This window comes from Schistocerca piceifrons, chromosome X (assembly GCF_021461385.2).
Source record: "Schistocerca piceifrons isolate TAMUIC-IGC-003096 chromosome X, iqSchPice1.1, whole genome shotgun sequence".
NCBI classification, from domain to species: domain Eukaryota; kingdom Metazoa; phylum Arthropoda; class Insecta; order Orthoptera; family Acrididae; genus Schistocerca; species Schistocerca piceifrons.
In genome coordinates this window covers 265,273,295-265,301,066 of record NC_060149.1, presented here as the reverse complement: position 1 = coordinate 265,301,066, position 27,772 = coordinate 265,273,295, and the positions used below count along the sequence as shown (strand labels likewise).

The window sequence follows — 27,772 nt, the reverse complement described above, 5'->3', positions numbered from 1 at the left end:
AAATTGAAGCCACTCAGAAATGGTTTATTAATCATTTCAAGCAACTGGAGGACTAGCATAAAATTTGATAGTTGCCAAGCCATTCCATAGCCATGTGAGAATCATAGACAAAAACATATATAAAACAGGACAACAGATGTAGTAACGTAGTACACATAATTTTATACAAAGTAAATAAATAACAAGTCAGAACATGACAGGACACCGTAAATATATATACATACATGTACACATACATGATGCTTGGAAGAAAAAAAAGACATTTTGTGTGTGTGTGTGTGTGTGTGTGTGTGGGGGGGGGGGGGGGGGGGGAAGAATGAAAGAAAGTGTACAGTCAGTTAAATTATAAAGTATAAATAATAACTATCACTCTCATTCATCACCCAACCAAGCATATTTTGGTGTATGGTGAACACTGATTTTTGAAGTCACAGTAATAAACCATAACAAAGTATTTTCTAACTTTCTGCACGCATCCAGTCGCACAAGAGAACAGATGACCATTTGAACCTTGAGTGAGTTTGTAAGCTCCTTGCCACACACACATGCAATCACTGAAGGAACTTATCATCAAAATTTTAATCTATGTATTTTTAAAATTTTTCCAAGGCGTTGCTTTACTGTTGCCATTCCTTTTTTCGGCTTTCGATCTAAAACAAGAAAGAAAATACATAATGCCACTGGCGGATTTCACTGGATAGTACATATTCTGATAAATTAAGGAAATGTTTCTCTATCATAAAAGATTCCAATGTAATCATGGATTAAGTACTTTTATTCCAATAAAGTGAGAACAAAGTTCCTTCTTTACTAGTAACAGACAAATAAAATGTTTAAAATACATGAAATATTTTAGGCAGTTGTTCATATTTCACTGTGGACTGTCTGTATCTGTTCTGAAGTTCAGTCAAGTATAGGCCATTTAAGGATCATTAATTTCAACATAATACTACTTTATGGGCATTAGAAATCTGCTCATACGCTTTAATGGACTTTGTCTTGTTTCTATAAAAGAAAGAAAAGAGGATCAGGTTTTAAAATTAGAGATGTGTGCAATTTCAGGTAGGGCATCGATGATGGAAGAAATCACAGTGTCCTGACATTCACCTTAGCTCATTTTGTGAAACAACAGAAAAGCTAAATCTTCAGGACCAGATTTTCTTGAATGTGAGCCTTAACCACTACCTCCCTCCATTTTGTTTTTACAAAGAAGTGAAGGGATTGACTCTTTTCTGTAACAATGCTATCGAAGGATTTCATTTACTCACAAATTAAACTGAAAATATATTTATACAATGTTTCTCTTTACACATTATTGTTTTCCTTCCACATTAGAATGCTTAAGAAACTAAATACAATTAGCATTTTTGCTTTGTTTTAACCAGAAAAAAGTTTCAAACTACACAATAATGCAGTTGTTCTCAGACAGACCTCTAGTTCTCATGAAAGACAGCCATGCAGCATTCAGTAGTGGACAATAAACTGAAACACATTGACATCCACTGTGCTAAAAATGTTGTTGAAATGTACTGCATGTAGAATGTGTCACTCACTAATAATGTGAGAAAATCATAGAGAATTTCAATATCTCATCACACACAACTGTATGTGTCATATTTTCATAAAAAATGACAAGTAACTGTTTTGATAAAAATTTTAATCACATATTTTTAAAAACAACCACCTAACTTAACTCAAGGGGAAAAGTACAATATCAAAGTCATAGGTTCATTAAAACTCTAACGACCTTGTTGTCGAAGATACAAATCAGCAAAATCTTGTTTGCACAAAAAAACTATGTAGGACAAAATAAGTGAAAAACAAAAGAAACAAAAAACAGATTTTGAAATATTCCACAAAGACCAGTTTTTTTGTACGTAAAGTATGTGGAATGAGATTTTATCTACTCCTCTCTCTCTCTCTCTCTCTCTCTCTCTCTCTCTCTCTCTCTCTCTCTCTCGTTTCTATCTCTGAGTTATGAAGAGTGGGGAACAAATGCAGTATTGGTGGTGGTAGTGGGGGACAGACGATCAGAGGATGGGATGACAGGGGATGGAGAAACACTGGCTCAAGAATAAACATTGGGGAGGGGTGAGCGGCAGAGGCAGATGTGGTGAAAGACAGTTGTGGTAAGACGATATGAAGGTGGGTATGAAAGTATGATACCAACACAACAGTATAAATGCTATGAACAGTTTCTTAGAAGAAAAAATTACACCTACATTTTTGAATATCACCATTCCTTGCGGATGGGAACATCCCCAATGCTGACACTGTACTCGTTGGCTGCTGAGATAACGCAGCACTGTACTTCACTTTTTTCTTATTGTATGGTCTCTTCGGAGGCTATGGAGCAGAAATCATCCCTTAAGAATAGTTACAATATTAACAATAAAGGCTTACAGGTCTAGTGATATTCATTATTTCTATATTTTTATCTATTTATTTTTTGCAGCACACTCATCAATAATTTCGAATTAGTATTCTCTTTACAGAGTAGTAATGTCTGTGATTGTAAAATAGTACCCCATCTGTAGTAGATAATCACTAGTAAAATGAAAATACTACAAGTTCAGCAGAAAGTATTCTATGATTTAATACACTATGTGATCAAAAGTATCCAACACCTCTATCTAATGCATAACTGACCACTAGATACCATGAGGTACCCGTGGTCTAGGGGTAGCGCCTTTGATACATAATCAAAACGTCTTTGGTCCCAGGTTCGATCCCTGCCACTGCGTAAATTTTGATAAATAATCAGCATTGGCGGCCAAAGACTTCCGGCATAAGAAGTCAGCCTCATTCTGCCAACGGCCTTGTCAAAGAGGGCGGAGGAGCGGATAGAGGTTCAGGGCACTCTCTTGTCCTAGGGGTGGGAAATTGCCCCTAAAGGCGGAAGAATCAGCAATGATCAACGACATGAGGATGCAGAAGGCAATGGAAACCACTGCATTAAAGATATGTAACGTGTATCCACAGGACATGTGGCCTGTAATTGAAGAAGTGTCATGATGATCTCTCCATTGGCAAAAGATTCCGGAATAGTCCCCCATTCGGATCTCCGGGAGGGGACTGCCAAGGGGGAGGTTACCATGAGAAAAAGATTGAATAATCAACGAAAGGATAATGTTCTACGAGTCGGGGCGTGGAATGTCAGAAGCTTGAACGTGGTAGGAAAACTAGAAAATCTGAAAAGGGAAATGCAAAGGCTCAGTCTAGATATAGTAGGGGTCAGTGAAGTGAAGTGGAAGGAAGACAAGGATTTCTGGTCAGATGAGTATCGGGTAATATCAACAGCAGCAGAAAATGGTATAACAGGTGTAGGATTTGTTATGAATAGGAAGGTAGGGCAGAGGGTGTGTTACTGTGAACAGTTCAGTGACCGGGTTGTTCTAACAGAATCGACAGCAGACCAACACCGACAACGATAGTTCAGGTATACATGCCGACGTCGCAAGCTGAAGATGAACAGATAGAGAAAGTGTATGAGGATATTGAAAGGGTAATGCAGTATGTAAAGGGGGACGAAAATCTAATAGTCATGGGCGACTGGAATGCAGTTGTAGGGGAAGGAGTAGAAGAAAAGGTTACAGGAGAATATGGGCTTGGGACAAGGAATGAAAGAGGAGAAAGACTAATTGAGTTCTGTAACAAGTTTCAGCTAGTAATAGCGAATACCCTGTTCAAGAATTACAAGAGGAGGAGGTATACTTGGAAAAGGCCGGGAGATACGGGAAGATTTCAATTAGATTACATCATGGTCAGACAGAGATTTCGAAATCAGATACTGGATTGTAAGGCGTACCCAGGAGCAGATATAGACTCAGATCACAATATAGTAGTGATGAAGAGTAGGCTGAAGTTCAAGACATTAGTCAGGAAGAATCAATACGCAAAGACGTGGGATATGGAAGTACTAAGGAATGACGAGATACATTTGAAGTTCTCTAACGCTGTAGATACAGCAATAAGGAATAGCGCAGTAGGCAGTACAGTTGAAGAGGAATGGACATCTCTAAAAAGGGCCATCACAGAAGTTGGGAAGGAAAACATAGGTACAAAGAAGGTAGCTGCGAAGAAACCATGGGTAACAAAAGAAATACTTCAGTTGATTGATGAAAGGAGGAAGTACAAACATGTTCCGGGAAAATCAGGAATACAGAAATACAAGTCGCTGAGGAATGAAATAAATAGGAAGTGCAGGGAAGCTAAGACGAAATGGCTGCAGGAAAAATGTGAAGACATCGAAAAAGATATGATTGTCGGAAGGACAGACTCAGCATACAGGAAAGTCAAAATAACCTTTGGTGACATTAAAAGCAACGGTGGTAACATTAAGAGTGCAACGGGAATTCCACTGTTAAATGCAGAGGAGAGAGCAGATAGGTGGAAAGAATACATTGAAAGCCTCTATGAGGGTGAAGATTTGTCTGATGTGATAGAGGAAGAAACAGGCGTCGATTTAGAAGAGATAGGGAATCCAGTATTAGAATCGGAATTTAAAAGAGCTTTGGAGGACTTACGGTCAAATAAGGCAGAAGGGATAGATAACATTCCATCAGAATTTCTAAAATCATTGGGGGAAGTGGCAACAAAATGACTATTCATGTTGGTGTGTAGAATATATGAGTCTGGCGACCTGACTTTCGGAAAAGCATCATCCACACAATTCCGAAGACGGCAAGAGCTGACAAGTGCGAGAATTATCGCACAATCAGCTTAACAGCTCATGCATCGAAGTTGCTTACAAGAATAATATACAGAAGAATGGAAAAGAAAATTGAGAATGCGCTAGGTGACGATCAGTTTGGCTTTAGGAAAAGTAAAGGGACGAGAGAAGCAATTCTGATGTTACGGCTAATAATGGAAGCAAGGTTAAAGAAAAATCAAGACACTTTCATAGGATTTGTCGACCTGGAAAAAGCGTTCGACAATATAAAATGGTGCAAGTTGTTCGAGATTCTGAAAAAAGTAGGGTAAGCTATAGGGAGAGAGGGTCATATACAATATGTACAACGACCAAGAGGGAATAATAAGAGTGGACGATCAAGAACGAAGTGCTCGTATTAAGAAGGGTGTAAGACAAGGCTGTAGCCTTTCGCCCCTACTCTTCAATCTGTACATCGAGGAAGCAATGATGGAAATAAAAGAAAGGTTCAGGAGCGGAATTAAAATACAAGGTGAAAGGATATCAATGATACGATTCGCTGATGACATTGCTATCCTGAGTGAAAGTGAAGAAGAATTAAATGATCTTCTGAACGGAATGAACAGTCTAATGAGTACACAGTATGGTTTGAGAGTAAATCGGAGAAAGATGAAGGTAATGAGAAGTAGTAGAAATGAGAACAGCGAGAAACTTAACATCAGGATTGATGGTCAGGAAGTCAATGAAGTTAAGGAATTCTGCTACCTAGGCAGTAAAATAACCAATGACGGACAGAGCAAGGAGGACATCAAAAGCAGACTCGCTATGGCAAAAAAGGCATTTCTGGTCAAGAGAAGTCTACTAATATCAAATACCGGCCTTAATTTGAGAAAGAAATTTCTGAGGATGTACGTCTGGAGTACAGCATTGTATGGTAGTGAAACATGGACTATGGGAAAACCGGAACAGAACAGAATCAAAGCATTTGAGATGTGGTGCTATAGACGAATGCTGAAAATTAGGTGGACTGATAAGGTAAGGAATGAGGAGGTTCTACGCAGAATCGGATAGGAAAGGAATATGTGGAAAACACTGATAAGGAGAAGGGACAGGATGATAGGACATCTGCTAAGACATGAGGGAATGACTTCCATGGTACTAGAGGGAGCTGTAGAGGGCAAAAACTGTAGAGGAAGACAGAGATTGGAATACGTAAAGCAAATAATTGAGGACGTAAGTTGCAAGTGCTACTCTGAGATGAAGAGGTTAGCACAGGAAAGGAATTCGTGGCGGGCCGCATCAAACCAATCAGTAGACCGATGGGGGGGGGGGAAGAGAAGAAGAAGATACCATGAAAAGTGGACCCGCCAGCATAAAAGGAGGCGGACAGTACTGTGTTGTCAGTAGAGAAGCAGTAACAGCAAAATGGATCAGTGAGGAAAGCTCAGTGACTTCGAACATGGACTAGTCATTGAATGCCACCTGAATAACAAACACATGGAGGATATTTCGACCATTTTAAATCTGCCCACCTAGTTGACTGTTAGTGTTGTGAGTCTGAAATGGAAACACGATAGAACCATCCGGCATTGTGGAGGATGGTTGATAAAAGTTGCATGCAATCAGCAGAAATAATTACTCGTGAGTTTCAAAGGGCTGCCACCAATCCAGCTAGCACAATGACTGTGCACAGGGAGATGAAAAGAATGGGGTACAATGATTGAGCAGCTCCTAATAAGCCACACATTTCTGTAATCAATGCTTAGTGCTGCTTCAGGTGGTGTAAAGAGCAATGTCACTGGACAGTGAATGACTGGAAACAAGGGATTTGTAGCAATGAATCGCATTATATCCTGGGGTAACCTGATGGAGGGCTTTGGGTTTGGCAGATGCTTGGAGATCGTTATCTGCCATCAAGTATAGTGCCGACAGTGAAGTACAGAGGAGGTAGTGTTACGGTATGGGGGTGTTTCTCGTGGTTAGGGTATGGTCTCCTTATTGTGCTTAAGAAAATGCTAAGGATGTGAACACATTTTACAGCATTATGTACTGCATAAATTAGAGTAACAGCTCAGAGGTGATGACTGTGTATTCATCTCTTTGTCTCCCTCTATGATTTTTACCCTCCTTGCTTCCCTCCAATACTAAATTGGTGATCCCTTAATGCCTCACAATGTGTCCTACCAACCGATACCGTCTTTTAGTCAGGTTGTGCCACAAATTCCGATTCTCCCCAATTCTATTCAGGACCTCCTCATTAGTTATGTGATCTACCCATCTAATCTTCAGCATTCTCCTGTAGCACCACATTTCAAAAGTCTCTATTCCCTTCTCGTCTATACTATTTACTGTCCATGTTTACACTCCATACAAATACTTTCAGAAAAAAACTTCCTGATACTTAAATCTTTACCCAATCTTAACAAATTTCTCTTCTTCAGAAATACTTTCCTTGCCATTGTAAGTCTACATTTTATATCCAATCTACTTTGGCCATCATCAGTTATTTTGCTCCCCAAATAGCAAAACTCATCTACTACTTTAAGTGTCTCATTTCCTAATTTAATTCCCTCTGCATCAGCTGATTTAATTCGATTACATTCCATTATCCTTGTTTTGCTTTTGTTGATGTTCATCTTATATCCTCCTTTGAAGACACCGTCCATTCTGTTCAACAGCTCTTCCAGGTCCTTTGCTGTCTCTGACAAAATTACAATGTCATCGGCAAACCTCAAAGTTTTTATTTCTTCTCCACAGATTTTAATTCCTACTTAAAATTTCTCTTTTGTTCCCTTTACTGCTTGCTCAATATACAGATTGGGTAACATCAGGGTAAGCCACAATCCTGTCTCACTCCCTTCCCAACCACCGCTTCCCTTTCATGCCCTCGACTCTTGTAATTATCATCTGGTTTCTGTACAAATTGTAAACAGCCTTTCACTCCCAGTATTTAACCCTTGCCACCTTCAGAATTTGAAAGAGAGTATTCCAGTCAATGTTGTCAAAAGCTTTCTCCAAGTCCACAAATGCTAAAAGCATAGGTTTGTCTTTCATTAATCTATCTTCTAAGATAAGTCATAGGGTCAGTATAGCCTCGCGTGTTCCAACATTTTTACGGAATACAAACTGACAATTTACCCTATCATAGAGCACCATTTGTGAGGCAATGTATTATGAACAACAACACTCTTTAAATGGACTGGACTGTCCAGAATCCCGACCTAACTCCAACTGAAGACATTTGGAATTAGTTATAACACTGACTTTTCTCCAGACCACAGAGCTTCCAACATCACTACCTTCTCTGGTTTCAGCTCTTGTGGAAGAATAGGCTGCCTTTCCTCCCCAGACATTCAGACACCTCACTTAATGTGTCCCCATCATGGGTTCAAGCTGTCATAAAGGTGAAGGGTGGACATACCTCATATTGATGTCCACTAATATGTGTCCAGATACTTTTGATCATACGGTGTATATTAATGAACAACTATTAAGAGTTATTACTCTCTAAGTGTTTAAACTATCTTTGCCAAATGAAATTAGATGTCATAGAGACAGAAAATCTTTGGGTTCATTCATCTCTCAATGACTGAGAATGCAACCACAAGATGAGCAGCAAAATTTCATTACAAGCTCCACTGCAGAAAAATCCTGAAAACAGTTGCAGGACACACTATATCAATGAAAACTGTCCACACCCATCTCTGACATTGGCATCTCTGCATATGTGCCAGTGGTGTGTCCCCCATGAACAGCTCAACACACAGTATCCAAACATGTCACATAGTGGAACATTGAATAATGATGGGAATGTGGGTAATACACCAAATGGAGACATTTCAGTGGAGAAATTTCCTTCTCTGATGAGTTACAATTTATTCCCATTCCTGAGAACCAATGTGTTCACATATGGAGAGCATGAAAAATTTGGAAAGACTCATTCTAAAAAGAAACATCGCAATATCATAGTGGTGGTATGACAATGTTGACAGGAATCAAAACTGGCTGAATAAATTTCTTTCAAGGTGTTATTCTAATCCTGTGACATAAAATTTTTATATCACTGGCAATTCTTACAGTCCAATATGATATTCTGTTTCAGAATGGACACTTTTTAAAGACACCAGAAACTGAATGATCCCCTTATTTCTTCCTTAAATACAGTATTGCTCAGGATCACACATAAGGACCATATCATCTTGGAATTCATCCCTCAAATAGCACACACGTGTCCCACTGCACCCATCATGAAGCTCGTCATCTCTGTTGAAATCCTTAACGGACTGAAAAATCATCATTTGCTTGCTCTTGTGATTGTCATTTGGTCTACTCTTTCCATCAGTTTGCTTGTTTTACATCTACATTAACTGAAGCAGAGAAATGTAGACCTTCACCATCAACTAGAAACTGAAGAGAGTTAGTGTGTGTGTGTGTGTGTGTGTGTGTGTGTGTGTGTGTGTGTGTGTGGGGGGGGGGGGGGGGCATTTCTTTCCCCCCATTAAGTAACATTAACTTTACATACTGTCTGCAAGTGCAGATTTTATTTCAGTTTTCTTTTTTCCCTTTGACCAAACCCTGTCCATGTATCTGACACTTTCATTTAAGATTTTGCACTGTGGAGAGTTATCAAAAAGTGAATAAGAAGTGGTTGGAACACTAAAAAATTTTCACAGCATGGACCAAGTATAAATAACAAATAAAATAACAATAATAATAATAATAATAATAATAATAATAATGTCTTATTTTATACAAAATATTCTACGGGATGTACAAGTTTCAGAATTATACTTGCAAGCGTACAATTTCACTCACTGGTACAACTGCCCGCTTGGCAGCTGCGGCCTCAAGAACTTTTTCAACACACTGTTTCTTTGTCCCTTCTCTCAAAGGCCTATCTGTCTTTGGAAGCAATGGGCCTAATCTTGCCCTAGGAGACCATGATTCATCCATATTTCGTTTTCCTCTCGATTTGAAAGTATTATCTTCGTCATCAGACGTGTCAATTGCTGGGTAAACTGTAAAATAAAAAATTTGTCTTAATACAGCAATTGGTCTTGAAAGACAGAAAATGACTAACATTCAAAATGAACTTATACAAAACAAAATCAAATACAGAAAACTCCAAACCAAGGGGAGCATCATATTAAAATTATTTTTTACAATGATCACTAATATACGGGTCAGCTACAAGAAACTGTGTTTACAGCTTAATGTAAATGTGGTTGAAACAACAAAACTTAATGTAAACAATTTCTATAAAGGACCACTCAACATCACAAAATCCCCACCAATAAATAGTGTACAGACTTACTTAGACATCACATAAAAACTTAACATTCACACTACAGTAATTTGGTTGGTTGGTTGTTTTGGGGAAGGAGACCAGACAGCGTGGTCATCGGTCTCATCGGATTAGGGAAGGATGGGGAAGGAAGTCGGCCGTGCCCTTTCAGAGGAACCATCCCGGCATTTGCCTGGAGTGATTTAGGGAAATCACGGAAAACCTAAATCAGGATGGCCGGACGCGGGATTGAACCGTCGTCCTCCCGAATGCGAGTCCAGTGTCTAACCACTGCGCCACCTCGCTCGGTACAGTAATTTCGTAAGCATCTAAAATAGAGACCATCTCAATTGTCTACTGGCTATTGTCATTGGCATCAGACATGGTGATCTCCAGTTCGATTCCCACTCATCATCCAAGATATTTCGAGATTGTAAGATTTGGAATTGAATCCACTTTGCTTTAAAAGAAAAAAAAAAAGCAATCAATCTGAAACACAAGCTGCCTAACTAGCTTCAAATTCAAATGCTTACATCAGGCTGCATAATACACAGAAATTATAATAATAAGTTTTTTCTGAAATGGAGATCATATCCCCATGATACAGTTACTTTTTCATTTGTATATAAAGCACAACTGGTTAAGAATATGTACAATCACTTATCTTTTAATTTTCACTTATTGTGCTAGCAAGATCTGGTGCCAAAAGCCACATAGCAGCTCTGGTGTATAGTGGCTGCGGAAGAGATTGGACCTGTCTATGCCTAGCAATGTTGTGAGAGCATCTTCAGTGTCAGTGTTGCCTAGGACTAGTCTTTTGCTTTTTTAAAGTTCTGACATACCTTTCAGGTTCTCTGCTCCAAGGTAACTGAGAAGGTGGGATGATAATGTGTTCTAAGTCATTCTTCTGGTAAAAGGTTGTGAATATGCATCCAGTGAACTTAGGACCATTGTGAGACACAATGTTTCTTGCAGTCTCCACAATAGTGAAGATATTCAGTAGCTCTGTAGCTGTGGGGGAAGTTATTTGATAAGTGTATACCAAGGCTGGTCACGTCATTCACAGTAACAAGCCATGTTGCATCATCAGAGATAAGGTCCAGAGTCTTCTGCTGTTGCATGTGCAACTATAGGTGATGTGATGGAGAATCCTGTGAGACTGATCTACACGCTGGAGTCATCCTGTAATCACATGCCCTTCCCATTTTTAAACAGTAATCTTGATAGGGGCAATAGTGCTTCAGCATGGGCTTGTTGACTTGTTAATCTATACTCAAGTTTATAGTTGTAGTTGCAGTTCCTCAGAAAAGTCACACAACACTGGAGTCTGTGTGACATTTTTCAGGCAGTTAAAACCATGGTCTGAATTAGGCTAAAAGCAGATTATGATCGACAAGTAAGTGGAATTTCTTTTGAAATGTTTTCTTAAATACTTCACAACAGCACAAAAATGATATTTACTTAACATCCAAACGATTTTACATGCATGGTGTTATAAAGATGTCCAAACATTAAATAAATGAATATTTTTGAGCCACTATCTTTTGTTTAAGATACAACATGATTTCAAAAAGCATGTCGCAAGATTAGTTGATAGCCTTCCCAACTGAATATTAAGTGCTCGTAACTCAGCCAGATACAGACACATAATATTAATTCTGGTGTATCATGAACAACATTTTATTTAGGTCACTGTCGCAGAACAATGCAGACACACAATGAAACAAGACAGAATGATTGTCACAAGGTAGTTATATCAGTCAAGCTTGATCGGTAGCTGCAAGAAGTTTTTTCAGAACAAAAGTGTCAGAGTGTCGCACTGCAGCAAAGACAAATTTAATCACAGCGCTACTGGTAGCCAGCGCACAAAGGTTTTTGACAGCTTAGCCCAATAAGTCAGCTGTTGACTTGCTATTGGAGGTTATTGACATCTGTTGCTACATCAAGCCCTCAGGGAGAGTGGAATGTCCCCCACGAATCGCACCAGGAAGTGTGCGCATGGTCTAGAATGCGTTCGGCACTGTAGTTTATCTTCTGCTTCCAGTGGAGGTTGCTGTACTAGAGGTGCAGATTGTGGCTGGTTGCGTTGTGCATGCTTTTTGTTGCAATTCTGGCAACAGAAAGGATGGCTTACCCAGTCGATGGAGACAGTACTGGGTTTGCTGTTAACTGAAATGTCTATTTTTTCTTCACGTCTGCCAATGGCATGATGACGGCCTGTGTATAGAGGTGTCAGTGCCGGTTTCGTTCTATCCCTGTGTAACATCACATGTGTGCAAATCTGTAATTTGTGGTGCACAAACATTTATGATGTTCCATGCCTTGATGCTGGATTTGATTTGTGCCCTGCATCAAGACCGCGCAGGGATCAATGAATTTGCCAGGGAGCTATAGTACCTCTCCATAAATTAGCTCAGGCATTGAGGATTCCACATCAAGTTTGCAAGCATTATGTAGACTGAGCAGGACCAATGGTAAGGCTGTTGTCCAATTTGACTTATGACACATTAATGCAGCTTTTAATGACCAGTGCCAGCATTCAATCATTCCATTTACTTACTGGGTGACAGCTTGTAATCCGGTTAAAGACAGTGGCTGTTTTCGCTGAAATATTGTTTAGTTGTATGGCTTCCAACCAGTTCGTAAAGCAGTTGATTGCTTTTAACAGATTTCATTGGCCTTTTGAGGGCGCTAATGGTCCTACAACATCAATTTGTACATGTGCAAATCTTGCAACTGTGTCTGGGAAATATCACACAGATGCAAGTACATGGCAAAATACTTTGTTTTGCTGACATTGAACCCATGCACGAGTCCAGGTTCTAAAACCTTTCTGCACACTGGGCCACATAAAATGTTTAACAGTCAGTTTCACTATTGATGTAACACCTGAATGACATAAGATTTTCAGGCTCTTGGAAGCATGTTTATGGACTGAGGAAGATATAAATGAACAAGATATGCCATTTGAAACTTCACGGCAGGAACGTCAATCAGTTTCAGCCGAAGGTTGGAGAAAGTGTGTTTAAGCAGATCCTGTAGCTCCTGGTCCTACTCTTGTGCTTTGGCAAGCTGAGTAAAATCCACTGCATCCATTATAGTGTTTACACAGGATAGGCAGTCAACTACTATGTTGTCAGTTCTTGATATGTGGCATACATCGGGGCAAAAATGAACAATAAATTCCAGTTGATTGTACTGTCATGATGAGAATTTATCATTGTTCTGTATGAAGGCATAGATGAGTGGTTTGCAACCTGTGTAAACTGCAAACTCACTCTCCTCCTACAACATACGAAAGTATTTAATAGATTCGTAAACCACAAGTTGTTTGTGATAGTATACACACTGTTTTTGTTGTGGCAGAGAGAGCTTCTCCGACCAAAATGCGAGTGGCTGCCACACATCATCTCTGTGTTGTTGTAATGCTGTGTCAATCGTGGTTTGACTTTTATCCACCACCAGTGCAAGAGGTGCTTGTAATGTGGGATGTGCAAGGAGTGCTGCACTCACTATACTTTGCTTGGCTATCTCAAAAGCAATGCTCATAGCATCTGTCCACAGTACTGGAATTTTCCCCTTAACTTTAGGGCCAGACAATGGTGCAGTTAGGGGTTCTTGAACCTCTGGTGAATAGGGTACAGGACACTGGCAAATACTGAGGATTCCCAGAAAGCGGCCTAATTCTTTTGGTGTTTCCAGCCATGGAATCTTCAATATTGCTTCTATTTTTTCTGAAGTGATAACAATCCTGCTGATGAGATCATATGGCCTAAAACGGTGATTTCTGGTTGCCCAAAAACATACTTGGCAGTAATTGACACAACCTTGCTGCGGCCGAAAGAACAAGAATTTTGATAAGATACATGAAGCAATATAACAAACCTTGTAATACTGAATCTATAAACCTCTGCTAAGTCTACGCAGCATTTCGTAAACTGAATGTCATAAACTGTCTCTCAAAAAGGCCAAACTGTGTACTAATAGCCGTCTTCGGTATGTCCTCTTCAGCCACAGGAATTGTGTGTACACCTTACCACAGTCTAGCACACTAAATACAGTTGCACCACGTAATGTGTAATTGTAGTCTCTTAATACTGGCACAGGATGGTGATCTGATATTGTTCTAGTGTTACGGGATGTGGAAATCTCCGCATGGGTGCCATGTGCCACTTTCTATTGGCACCAAGTACAAAGGCAATGACCAGCGCTACTGGAGGAGCGTATGATTGCCTTCCTTCAACACTGCATTGAAATTTGTTTTGGCAGTAGTGTAAAGATCTGGAGCTAGGTGTCTTGGCTTACATGAAGTTGTGGGCCTGCATTGGTGTTAATGTAGTGCACAATGCTGTGACTTAACTTTATCTGAGCACCTGGGGGTCACGTGATACCTGGGAATTGCTCCAACAGGCCTGTGATACTGCCGACGAGATGTATTGGCAATGTCCAGCAGTAGACAATAATGTACAAGAAAGTCAGCTCAGATTATGAGTTCTGTCATATCTGCTACAGTAAAGTTCCAAGTGAAGGCATGGTGTAATTCTAAATCCAGTTCTGTGTGCCTAGGTCGCTACGGACATGTTATCAGCTGCAGAGAGGCAGAATGTCTGCGGCCGATATCTACAATAGATTCCATGGAAAAATAAATAAATCAGATCCCGTGGCCACAGAAAACTTCTGTCCTGTCTCCGTATCAGTTACGAAAAGGTGCAGGGATGGTGACTGTCGATCAGGTGCACCTACTTTTGATTGCCGTTGCTGTTTGGGGAAGCTCAGGGTGAATGGCATTTCTGTGCCTGGTCTCTGACCTTTCAATGATACCAACAAATTTCATGCCGCCCGCTACTGAAGAGTTCTTAGAGGGGTGACTTCTGAACCTACTTTGAAAGTGTCTTCTAGTGTTTCAGTCAGAAAGTAGCTCAATGACTTGTTTGCTCAGAGCTTCAATCTCATTCATTGATGTGCTGCTGCATTCCAACACTGTCGAACTGTTTGTGGATGGCACACTCATGTCCTGGATTCTATCCGACAGGTCTCCTACAATGTCTGGTGATACCTATGTCTGTGATTGTATAATGGCCTTTACTTGAGCTGGCAGCCAGCTGCTCCATGGTGTGCACAACAGTGCATCTGGTATGGTATATGCACCAACACTGCTGCGCAGATATCAGAGGTACCCAGACGCCTTTCTTTCCTGATATCTTCCTGCACAAGTACTTGCCTCTGGTATGATTCTCTGAAGGCATGGTTATTATTTCTTGTACTTCTGCAACGTAATGATGGTATAACTGGCTGACAACTAGTGTGAATTTTGTGGAGTCTGCTGTTACTCTGTTGCAGAAAAAAACTTGTGAACAAGCCATAATACTGGATTGTGTGGCCAAAACGGATGTAGTACTCCACTATATTGTGGTTTACTCGCAATGGCTGTATCACTTTGGGATCACCACTGTCACAGGACTAGTTGATAGCCTACCAAACTGAAAATGAATAGCTCATAACTCAGCGAGGTACATGTACGAAATATTAATTCTGGTGTATCATGAAAATTTTATTTAGAATAAACCACGTCACTGTTGCACATGCAGAACACTCCAAACATATAAAGAAACGAGACAGAATGATCATTAGAATGTAGATACATTAGTCAAGCTTGGTGGATAAGTATGTGAAGTTTTTTTGAAACAAAGTCATCATAGTGCGTCGCACTGCAACAAAGGGAAATTTAATCCCAGGGATCCAGGTGGTCAGTGTGCAAATTCTTAATGATTTAGTGGAATGAATCAGCTGACAACTTGTTATCCGAGCGTGTTGGTGTCTACTGCTACAAGTATCTACTAGTTGCTAGGCGTGGAGTTCAGAAGATTGTCAAATGTAATATTATTTCATAAAGGAAAAAATAAAATTTCTCATGGTGTAGACTATAGTTGCTAACTGTTGTTTTATTTCGGAATAGTTAGTTTGGGTACTAGTAACTGTTTTTAAGGCTAATGCTATAGGCTTCTCTGTAATGTTGGAGTTTTGTCTGGGGCAGCATGGCATCCATGACATTTTGTGAAACATTAGTGATCAGAACTACACTTGCCTTGCATATAAGTGGGCAAAGCTGAGGTGAGTATTTAGAGTATGAAATACTCTTTTACTCTCACACTTACCAGTGCAGACTGGTAATAAAGGCACAAAAATATGGAATAGGTACCCAGATATGTGAGAGGCTCTAAGTCTCCTTAGGTAATAGAACCCATTATGTTGTCCTAGATGGCACGTGTTCATTATGCCCCAGCAAAGTGTGATAGAACTTCTTTTGTTCTCTATATATGAGAGTTGTACCAAAAGTAAGGTTCCCATATTTTTTTACAAATAGAAGATATCATTTATTGTTATCAATTTATGCATCATTGTAGAGCTTACAATTTTGTCTATTTTTCAACACAAGTCTCCATTTTTTTGACACACTTTTGAAGACTGTGCTCCAGCTTTTATATTCCTGAGTTGAAGATGTCTCTCACCAACTCGTTGAGGAAGCATGTGACCTCTGATCGGACTTCATCACCCCTCTTGAAGCGTTTGCCACCTAAGTGTTCCTTTAGCTCGGGGAAGAGGTGATAATTGTTGGGGGCTAAGTCCGGGCCATAGGGGGATGGGGCATAACAATCCACCCAAATTTCTTCAGAAGCTCCTGTGTTTGATGAGCAACATGGGGTCGAATGTTGTCATGAAGAAGCACTACTCCCTCCATCAGTCGTCCTCTTTGGCAATTCTGGATTGCTCACCGGAGTTTGGTCAATGTTTCACAATATCTGTCTGAGTTTATTGTCATCCCAGGCTGCATGAAATCAATGAGGAGTACCCCCTTCCGATCCCAAAACACAGTCGCCATAACTTTTCCTGCCGACTGTGTCTGTTTGAATTTCTTTGGTGGCAGTGAACTGGAGTGACCCCACTGGTGAGATTGTTGTTTTGTTTTGGGGGTGTAATGAAACATCCACGTTTCATATCCCATGATGATAGGGTCCAACAACTTCTCCTTGTTGCCTCCCCCCTCACATTGTTGAAGAAACTTGTGAGCACAAGCAAGGCATTGCTCCTTGTGTCCGTCAGTCAGCATCCAGGGGACTCAGCGAGCGCACACCTTGTGATAACCCAAGGTTTCTGTTACAGTTCTTTCAATTAAGCCGTGGAAAGCTTCAGGAATGTGTTCAACAAGTTCATGGACAGTGACCCTCCGATCTGTGAGCAGCTCACTGTTGATCTTCTGGACAATCACATCTGAAACCAGCAGTCTTCCACTCCATTCTTCATCATGAACTTTCGTGTGACCCTCAGCAAAAGCCTTGCACCATTTGCGGACGTGCTGAATGGACATGCGCTCTTTACCATAAATCTCAGTCAGTTGCCAATGAATCTCCACGGGCAGTAACTTCCTTGTGTGGAGAAACCGGAGTACTGCTCGAACCTCGCACTTGGCGGGAGCGGCGATCAACACTTCCATTTCTGACGGCTGCCAAGCCAACACTGAGTGACACAACAAATTGCGGACAGGTGGGCTCGAGAGGGGGGAAAACACTGCAAATGGCACTGTTGTCAGATTTAGCCTAGCACCTTCTCTTGAGTCTGTAGCTCATTGGGAACCTTACTTTTGGTACAACCCTTGTACATAAACGATCTTACAGATAGGGTGCACATCAATCTGGGACTGTTTCCTGATGATGCTTAGTGCTTAGGAAAGTGTCATCTTGCTGTAAGTGTAGGAGGATACAGGATGATCTAGGCAGAATTTCTATCTGGTGTGATGAATGGCAGCCAGCTCTAAATTTAGAAAAAGGAAAAACAATCCTCCAATGTTCAAATACAATATTGGTGGCTTACTTTTTGAGCAGTCATCTATGCGTAATATGTTGCAAAGCAATAACAAATGAAGCATGTAAGGTCAATAGAACGGAAAGCGAGTGGTTGACTTATATTTATTGAGAGAATTTTAGGAAAGTGCAGCTTATCCATAAAGGAAATCATGTACAGAACACTGGTGCAACCCATTCTCAAGTACTGCTGTAGTGTTTGGGTTCCTCGCCAGGTCAGGCTAAAGGTAGACCTGTAAGAAATTGAGGCATGCTGCTAGATTCATTACCAGAAGGTTCGATCAAATTCCAAGTATTATGGAGATGCTACATGAACTCAAATGGAAATCCCAGAATGGTAGACAATGTTCAAAAAATGGTTCAAATGGCTCTGAGCACTATGGGACTCAACTGCTGTGGTCATCAGTCCCCTAGAACTTAGAACTACTTAAACCTAACTAACCTAAGGACATCACACACATCCATGCCCGAGGCAGGATTCGAACCTGCAACCGTAGCAGCAGTGCGGCTCCGGACTGGAGCGCCTAGAACCGCACCGCCACTGCGGCCGGCAGTAGACAATGTTCTTTTTGTGAAACACTATTGCAGCTGACTGCAGAATGACTTGAAATTAGGGTTAATACAGAGGCACAGACAGTCAGTTTTCCCTTGCGCCATTTTTCAAGTGGAATGGGAATGCTAGTAGCGGTATAAGGTACCCTCTAACACAAACCACATGGTGGCTTGCAGAGTATGTATGTAGATGTAGATGCTTCCACACGGTACCAGTGACAATAATGCCATCAATGTAATCAACACAATGGTATCCAGAACATCTGAAAACTACAAGTAATAAAACAAAATTATCACAACAAATCATGGTTATGATCTTGCGATATTTTGATCTTACTATGACAATCTATGGTTTTAAATCCCCAAATCCCACACTATGGCCCATGTATTTGTACATGTGTATGTTAATAACAGTATACATCACGCTGAAAGTGTGTTTATGTGGAATATACACAGGATGTTGCATCTGATTATTAACAAAACTATTTTTGTCTGTTTTTAATTATAATGTGGAACTACCGGATGGAGTCCATAGGAAGGAGCTGAACGAAGATGTTAATCACTTAATGCCAATGTGAAATCAAGTATGAGAGGTGTTGAAGATGAAAGGAATGACAATGAGACAGTTTTAAGCATTACATGTATGCAATATGCAAAGTCAGTTGAACATACCTGTCACCTGTGGCCTTTGTTATCATTATATGAATAGGTATAGAGCACTTTGTTCACATCCACCAAGTACACAACTTTCTCTAAGGAATTCCTCCATACAGCTTGCCACAAAGTTTTATTTTACTTGTGATCTTTTTAATGAAACTGAACAAGATAAACACACCTTCTAGACACACATGTAAAGCTAAATTTAAACATAATGTCATAGCTTAATGCTAATGCCATGTACTGTGCGCAGCCAAAACTATCACCAAACTGAGAAAAACACAGAACATTTACTGTTCTACAATAATAGACTAGCAAAGTCTCTTTGCAATTACCTTCACTGCGTGAAACAGATATTATGATATGGAGAATAAGACTTGACATGGTTAAACTTTTTTTCCCTGCACTTTTAATCGTCATGGAAAGAGTGAAAGAAGACCTTACACTTATGGCAAGTACCCTTATGAGATACTCGCACTAGTCTGCAGATGAATACTAAATGAATCTGCAAACAAAGGGATTCAATGCTGCCACTGATTTTCTATGTCTGGTGAAGAGTTAGGCTTCTAAACTGACCTACAACTAGAACAATGGAATGTATGTTGAAACCGAGAAGCTTTTTGGGCTTTAATTTTTTTTTAAAGCTATTAACTATTTAGTGTCTTATCTCAGTCTCTCTATCAAAACTTGGCATTTCTGGTTACAGATAAGCGTGTCATCAGAATACCTGAAGCATAAATGTGTGTGTGAACATGAAATTCCAAACACTGTAGCAGGTTGGACACAATTTGTTTCCATGGATTCTTTTCTATGGCACAACAAGTACTTGTTAATGGGTCTTGGGATGAATTAATCTGGCACGCATCTAACATTCTGGTTCATCCCAAAAATGTCCAGTGGGGTTCGTGTAAGGCCTCTGAGCAGGATAGGCCAGTAATTACACCTGATTTTCTTTCGACTATGATTAAGCTTGCTTTGAAGGCAGCAGCATTACTACAGCTATACAGAAATGGTCAGCTTTGAAGTTGTGCCACAGTGAGAGAAGCATAGTATTGTCTAATAGGTTTTCAATAACACAAGTGTTCGTTTTGTCACCAACAAATGCTAGTGGTCTGAGCCTAAAACAGTAAAAAGTCTCTCTCTCTCTCTCTCTCTCTCTCTCTCTCTCTCTCTCTCTCTCTCTGTGTGTGTGTGTGTGTGTGTGTGTGTGTGTGTGTGTGTGTGTGTGTGTTGTTTGCTGGTAAAGTTACGGCCAGCTGCACAAATCAATTTCCATTATTGTTTCCTATTGAGATCATCCGTTTTTCTAATTGTGTTTGTAATATCAATTGTGAATTCAAGCCAAGAGTATTTCATCTTTTGTGAAAGCAATTTCAATGTAACTGCAACATTATGATGGTAATTAAATATGATTAGTGAGTTATAGTTTAATATTTGGAATCAATATGTCCTAGAACAAATAATTTTGCCCTGTGCAACTAAAGTCAGTTCAATTCAAATTTGTTTCATCAGCATAGTGAGACACTTGTTAATTTCCTTGAGTTCAGTAATGGTGGTTTTTGTTTTTGTGGGAGGGGGAAGGGTGGCTCACTCATTATTATCAGAGAAATGCGAATGATGGTTATGTTACACGTACGATTTATTTGTATGAGTAAGAATTTTCTTTCATGCTAGAAAGCAATCATCATTTTGTTCTTTACAGGAGAAAAAGGATCTTTTCTGTGTGCTGCATGCAGTTTTTTCTCAATTGGTTAGGCACAAACTAAATTGCATTCTGTTTTAGAAAACTTACTAAACAAATAAGGTTTCAATGCAAAGACCTACAGTATGATGAAGAAGCATTTATGCATTGTTCTTTTGATCCTGAACAGTCATACTGTTCTGTGGTGGTTGATGAAACTGTGCAGATAGTGTCTGAACTGTTTTACATTCACAGTGTTTTTAATGTGACCAGGTTCAAATTATTTCCATGCATACGTACGAAGTGTTGTTACACTGGGAAAAAACGGAGTGGCCAACAACACATCACACAATTCATCTAATAGTACATACATACATACTTACTCAAGCCATCGCATATTGCATGCTCAATATCTGTTGTATTTTAAATATAAATTCTGGTTCTTAACGGCTGCCACAGCAAGAACTGTAGAACATGCAACAGAAGCAGAATATTATTTTGTAATGAACCATCAACCCCCCCCCCCCCCCCAAAGATTGATAACCATTCATCTGAATTTTATCAGGTATCAGCTTCAGTAGATACAGCACCTCTAATGTGAAACTAAGGAACTAATTGCTGGTTCCTCAGAGGTTGTATCCAGCCATTTCCTGGATTCACTATTCAGTAGAAATTTGTGTCACTCACTTCTTTATTACTATCTAACACTCTAACACTTTCACTACTGTGGGTGTGTAAACACATCCTGAGCCCTCATACCCTCACTGCTGTGGATGAGTTACTTCCATGTCTAGCTGAACAAAAAATTTCGAGTATTTATCATGCAACGTATGCGCCTCACTGCGTGTTATCATTTGCAAAAAACTCATTTTGCTGTCTTGAACTGTTCATGACATATGATGATACTTATGACCATGATTTATGATGCACAAGGACAGGAATGGGCGTGTCACGCACAACCATCTATTGGATAACAAACCCAATAACTCGAGAACGAAGTGCGATGTCTTTCAGCTCTCAATTTTAAATAATATTTCACTATCTTATCTACATTTCATTCTGTAGCGGCACCACCATTTAGGATAGGGAGAGTTCGTTTTGTGCAATATTCTGAGCACAAGTTACAGCCAGGTGCAAGCCGGACTGCAGTAAGTTACGCATACCAACAGTTGCGAAGTAGAATACACGCCATAGGGCCGTCAATATGCTGAAAGAGTATATTGATAATTTTTACTTATGGACCGTCTGACAGCAACTGAATAAAACACAATTTTAGTGCCATACGCGTTTCGCCTTTATTTTCTGCAAGGCATCATCAGTGGCCTGGAATATGTACATATATTAGCTATTTAATTTACATTTTTGTCACTGTGCCTATAGGTTATAAACAGTTTTGGTGGTTGGTATTTCCTATTAAGTAGTAATGTTTTGAACTGTACTTACAGGTTGTGTGGACAATTTCTTACATATTACGCTCCAGTTGCGTTTTTGGTGTTGTTCTTCTTCTTATGAATGCCAATTTGCGTTTTTTTTTTTTCCCCCACATTCCACAGCACTAGGAACTAAACGCTTGTTTCAATGCAATGTTTTGGTTTCTGTTGCCAAGTGTCAAAAGTTTTTGACAAAGATCAAATGTTATTGCCAAACTTTCAAGTATAATTATTGAAGTATCTGTGATCTGTTCGTGTATGCATTCGCGCGCGCGCGCGCGCGCGCGCGCGCGCCCGTGTGTGTGTGTGTGTGTGTGTGTGTGTGTGTGTGTGTGTGTCCAGATGGTGTGGGGAAGAGTTTTTTTGTTTTATGTTATCATTTCCTTTATTAAGTGTAATAGGGAGCCTGTGCTGATGTGTGTTTGTTCATTTATCACATGTTTGTTTTCTGCTATGGCTTTCTGGATGTGGAAGTTTTCTTGCATTTGTATAAGATGTTTGTCATGGTTGCTTATTCTCATTATTTTCCTTTCTTGTTCCATGTTTGTAGGATGATGGTTATGGTGTTTTAAATGCTCTGCAAATGTGGAATGGTTTGTTTCATACTTCCAACATCTGATATGTTCTTTGTATCTTGTTTCAAAATTCCTGCATGTCATGCCTATGTATACTGCATCACAACTTTGACATTCAAGTTTATATATTCCTGATTGTTGGAATTTGTCCCTCTTGGTAGCTGGCTGGCTTAGGTGCGATTGGAGGGTTTGCCCAGGCTTATATGCTATTTTGAAGCCTTGTCTCTTTAGGATGTTTGCAACTCTGTGTGTTAGTTTATGTGGGTATGTCATGGCGTACCATCTGGTTCTTTTCTGTGTCGGATTGTCATTGTGTGTGTTTGTTGAGTGTGTTTGTAAGTTTTCAGCTTGTGAGTTCTTTTGTATTCTGGAAATGTTGTGTTTGTTTTGTATTTGTGTTTTTATTTTTTGACTGAGCCTGTGTACCACATGTGTGTCATACCCATTGTTCCTAGCAATTTGTATGAGTGTATCCGTTTCATGTTCATAGTTTCTCTTGCTGAGTGGGATTCTGTTTAATCTATGTAACATGTGTCTTAGTGCTGCATGTTTCTGGCTGTGGGGGTGGTTGGATGTGGAATGTATTATCGTGTCTGTGGCTGTTGGTTTTCTAAAGATGTTACGTGTATGTTTGCCATTTTCTTTTTTTATTGTAATGTCAAAAAAATTTATTTGATTTTCTTTTTCTTTTTCAAGTGTGAATTTTATGTTCTCATGAGCTTTGTTTATTTCCAAATGGAGTTCATCTATTTTTTCCACTTGGTTCATCTACCAGACAAATATTGTCATCCACGTATCTGTACCAACATATGATTTTGAAACATTCATTAGTGGTTATCTTTTCAAATACCTGATTTTCTAGGTGACTAATGAAAATGTTTGCTAGTGTTCCTGATATTGGGGATCCCATGGGCAGTCCATCACTTTGTAGATAATATTCTTTCTCAAACTGAAAGTAGTTTTGTTCAGTTGTCAGTCTGAGCATATCTGATATTTCTTTTATTGTGTTTGTGGTGAGGCTGCTGTGGGATGAGAGATTTTGTTCTATGATTTCTATTGTTTCTCTGATAGGGATGGAGGTATACATATTTCCTATGTCGAATGAAATCAGTGATGCTGTGTGTGGTACCTGTATGTTCTGTATGTTCCATTAGGTTTCCTGTGTTTATCACTGTTCTGTTGTTTTCTACTTTATAGTGTTTTGTAACTAACTTTTGGAGGTGTTTGGCTATGTGGTATGTTGGGGCTTTCTTGAAGTTGATAACAGCTCTCATCGGCATTCCGTCTTTATGTACTTTCGGTTGACTGCGGAGTGATGGTGCTTGTGGGGTTTTCTGTGTTATGTAGTTTTTCTGTTTGTCTGTGAGTGTGTGTTCAATGTTTTTCAGTGTTCGTTTCACTTTTACCTGGAATCTTGTAGTTGGATCTGACTTCAGTTTTTGTATGGCATTGGTGTTCGCGTATTCCTTGGTTTTTGTGATGTATTGCTCTTTATCCATGAGTACTGTTACATTTCCCTTGTCTGCTCTTGTTATTAATATGTTATTGTTTGTTAACTTTTGTTTTAACCTTTTCATAGTGGCTGCTTCTGTTTGGTTGTTCTTATTGTGTGTCTGCTGTGTTTGTTTTATTATGCCTTTTATTTCATCTTTTACTAGTTCTCTTGTCAGTCGTATGTTTATTTCACAATTATTTTGTTGTTCTTCACGTGTAAGGATGTGTTCAGTTTCTACTATGAGATTTTCTAGATATTGATTGTTCACTTTGCTATTGGTACAGTGTTTCAAACCTTTTTCCAAGAGCATTTTTTTCATTTTAATGTGGTTCTATCTCTGTTAGGTTAACTAAACTTGGATGGAATGTGTGTTGGTGTTCATGTGGTTTCACATTTAAAATGTAAATGTATTTTTGTGTCTTTTTTACTGTTAGTTTCATTGTCTTCTGTTTATGTTTGTTTTGTAAATGTTTCATTGCTGTGTATGTGTTGTGTTTAATTTTTTCTACTAGTGCCATGAAAACTATGGCATTTCCTACGTTTTTTGCCACTTCTAGATGAGTCTCATAGAGCATCATGTTTAGGTGCTGATTTTTTTTCGAATACACCATCTTAATTTCATGTAGTAACCAATATCGTTCTGTAACTGATTTCAACTTTTGTGCCACTGTAGAACTGTTATTAACCTTTACATTGATGTAACTTGGAATTAAATCGTTCTTTTTGCATGTTTTGTTGAATTTCATGTGCTGTATTGTCTTATGGAGTCTCAGATGTATTTTCTTGAACCTGTTGTACACATTGACAGGGAATGCTTGACATAGCTGTATTGACATCTTCAACTTTAGTAGTCCTGTCTTCCTCAGTTGCGTGTAATATCACGGTATATTGATAATTTTTACTTATGGACCGTCTGACAGCAACTGAATAAAACACAATTTTTGTGCCATACGCATTTCGCCTTTATTTTCTGCAAGGCATCATCAGTGGCCTGGAATATGTACATATGTTAGCTATTTAATTTACATTTTTGTCACTGAGCCTATAGGTTATAAACAGTTTCGGTGGTTGGTATTTCCTATTAAGTAGTAATGTTTTGAACTGTACTTACAGGTTGTGTGGACAATTTCTTACATATTACGCTCCTGTTGCATTTTTGGTGTTGTTCTTCTTCTTATTAATGCCAATTTCCGGTTTTTTCCCCACACATTCCACAGAACTATGAACTGAACGCTTGTTTCAATGCAATGTTTTGGTTTCTGTTGCCGAGTGTCAAATGTTTTTGCCAAAGATCAAATGTTATTGGCAAACTTTCGAGTGTAATTATTAAAGTATCTGTGATCTGTTCGTGAATGCATTTGTGTGTGTCCAGATGGTAAAAATTAGCGATATACCGTGATATTACACACAACTGAGGAAGACAGGAGTACAAAAGTTGAAGATGCTGAAAGAGTATACGTAGCAGTTTTGCATGTCGCAAATCACAGGCACAAGGGGCCCACTGGCCAACCTAGCGTGTCACGAGTATGTGACGTGAAGCGGCGCATATGGCAAAACAGAGGCACACAGCCGCATATAAATAGGTGCGGGTTTCTAACGAGATTGATTCAAGTGCGTCAGCTCTCCTGGACGGTGGGGCGTGTCACACCACCAGCTATACGCAGCAGCAGATGGGGCGTCAGCGTTCCAGTCCATGGCGGGTCACTGGTTCGACCCTCTGAGGCCAATGCAGGGTCCGTAGCCAGCCAGCAGTGGGCCACTCCACGGCTCGCTACCGTGGGCAGTCGTCCTGGCTTCCCACACACACCGGAGGTATCCCGAGGCGAGAGCCACAGATTCGGACACTGGACTGCGGGCGCTTGTCGCCACGATTTCAGCTGCGCTGGTGAGGAGCACGCTGCTGGCCACCTGTCGTTCACACCGAGCGGCACTGAGTTGGCAGGGACGCAGACCACTGAGTCAAATGTAGGCATCCTGATGGCAACGCAACTCCACTGGCATACAAGGCCGACACACAGTGCATGCACGGGTAGCTGAGGCAGCCATTCCGTGCCAAGCCATTTAACAGACAGCGAAGTGGTGTCTTCAGCATTGCGGGACCCGGTGACGCAGACGAAGGGGAACACGGCACTGTAGTTGGAAATAATAAATCACTTGCCTTCTACCTCTTCCCGCTACATTTGGTCATCCTGACACATTCGGTGGCAGAAGTTGCCACTACAATTCACAGCAATGTACGAGATAAAAATCAACCATATGCCAAGTTTATGCAATATGTTTGAAGCTCTGCAGACTCTTCAAAATTTTGTGCAGTAAGTATAATGAATAACAAAAAGAAATTCAGTTCTTTATCGAGTGAAGGTGTGCAATAATCAAATATTTTTCATCCAATAGTTTTCGAAAAATCGGCTGATAAGTATTTCATGTTGGCCAGAACATTATCAGCATAGACACCAACATTTGGCGAGCAGTACCGCCATAAAGAAAGACGCCCTTAGCACAGAATGCAGCAAAAGGGTCAATAAGCCTTATCTTTTGTATACTGTACAAGTGTGTGTTAAATGGCTGGCTTTTAAAGGAGCTGTGTACATCAAACAAAACAGAGAAAGTATTAAATAATGTTAATGCTATTAAGCTTCTATCCAATGCAACATTTCAACTTACTGTAATCTTCATCTTGGTGGACTTTCCCCATTGCTTCCAAGCCTTCTTCATCTAACTGTAAATTTTTCCCCTGTAACCTAGGTGCAAGATCTGCTTTAGAGCTGCCAGCTTCATTTAAAAAGGATCCACTAATACTCAGCATACCTGCAATCGCCTCTCTTGTTGAGGGAGATGCTCTACCAGAGCTGAAATACAAGTTGATTTTGAGCAATGCGGAGTTATTGAAGGAGCATTATTCTGACTGCCTATTGAGATAAGTGAAAGCAAAATTAATGAGATGGAGATAACAAAACTTACTACACACAAACTAATTTTATGTTCAAGATGTTTCAAAAATGCTCATCCAATTTCACATTATCTTCTATGTGAATGACAATGTATTAATTTAGTACATGGCCGAACATACAGAATATTACTCAGATAGAATGGAATTAAGGAAAAATATATAAAACAGAATGGAAATATCTTAAATATATGGTACAACAGTTTATAACATTAAATTTAATTTCTCAATTCAGTCAACAGAATCTGTGGTCAGGGTCAGACAGTTAGTCATTTGCATTGCCTGGGTACCATGTTAAAGTACACTCCTGCACAATGTGTTGAATGGACTGGGGTGTCCAATGCAGCTGCAAGACGAGCCAGGCACTTTTTTTCCCACTTGAAAGGAAAGTCCTTTTATACTCCATTTTGTACTCCTGCTGGTGTTTGTTGGATCCACATTTGCTTACACTTCTGGCACGTATTAAATCTTTCTTCATGGACTTCTGCTAGTTGCCTGGATTTTAGCCTGTCAGATGTAGCACTTGGGACATAGGTATGGGAAGCTCAGAGTTGTCCAAGTACATCCTTATACTCACTTATAAAAGCTTCCTGCCTTCCGAGTTAAAGTGGAGCGATATGGATTAGAAGTTGGGAGATAAT

General features: G+C 39.8%; 1 protein-coding gene across 1 annotated transcript in view; it reads right to left on the bottom strand.

The window, feature by feature from the left end:
• Positions 1 to 426: 426 nt before the first annotated feature.
• LOC124722122 (lysine-specific demethylase phf2-like) overlaps positions 427 to 27,772 on the bottom strand; it is a 173,992-nt gene continuing 146,646 nt past the window's right edge. Inside the window, exons 15-18 of the mRNA XM_047247327.1 lie at positions 26,849 to 27,033; positions 9,455 to 9,669; positions 2,223 to 2,346; positions 427 to 650 (exon numbers count right to left, since the gene is read on the bottom strand). Coding sequence (XP_047103283.1) covers positions 571 to 650; positions 2,223 to 2,346; positions 9,455 to 9,669; positions 26,849 to 27,033 — 604 coding nt within the window. The 3' untranslated portion in view covers positions 427 to 570. The remainder of the gene's footprint in view (positions 651 to 2,222; positions 2,347 to 9,454; positions 9,670 to 26,848; positions 27,034 to 27,772) is intronic.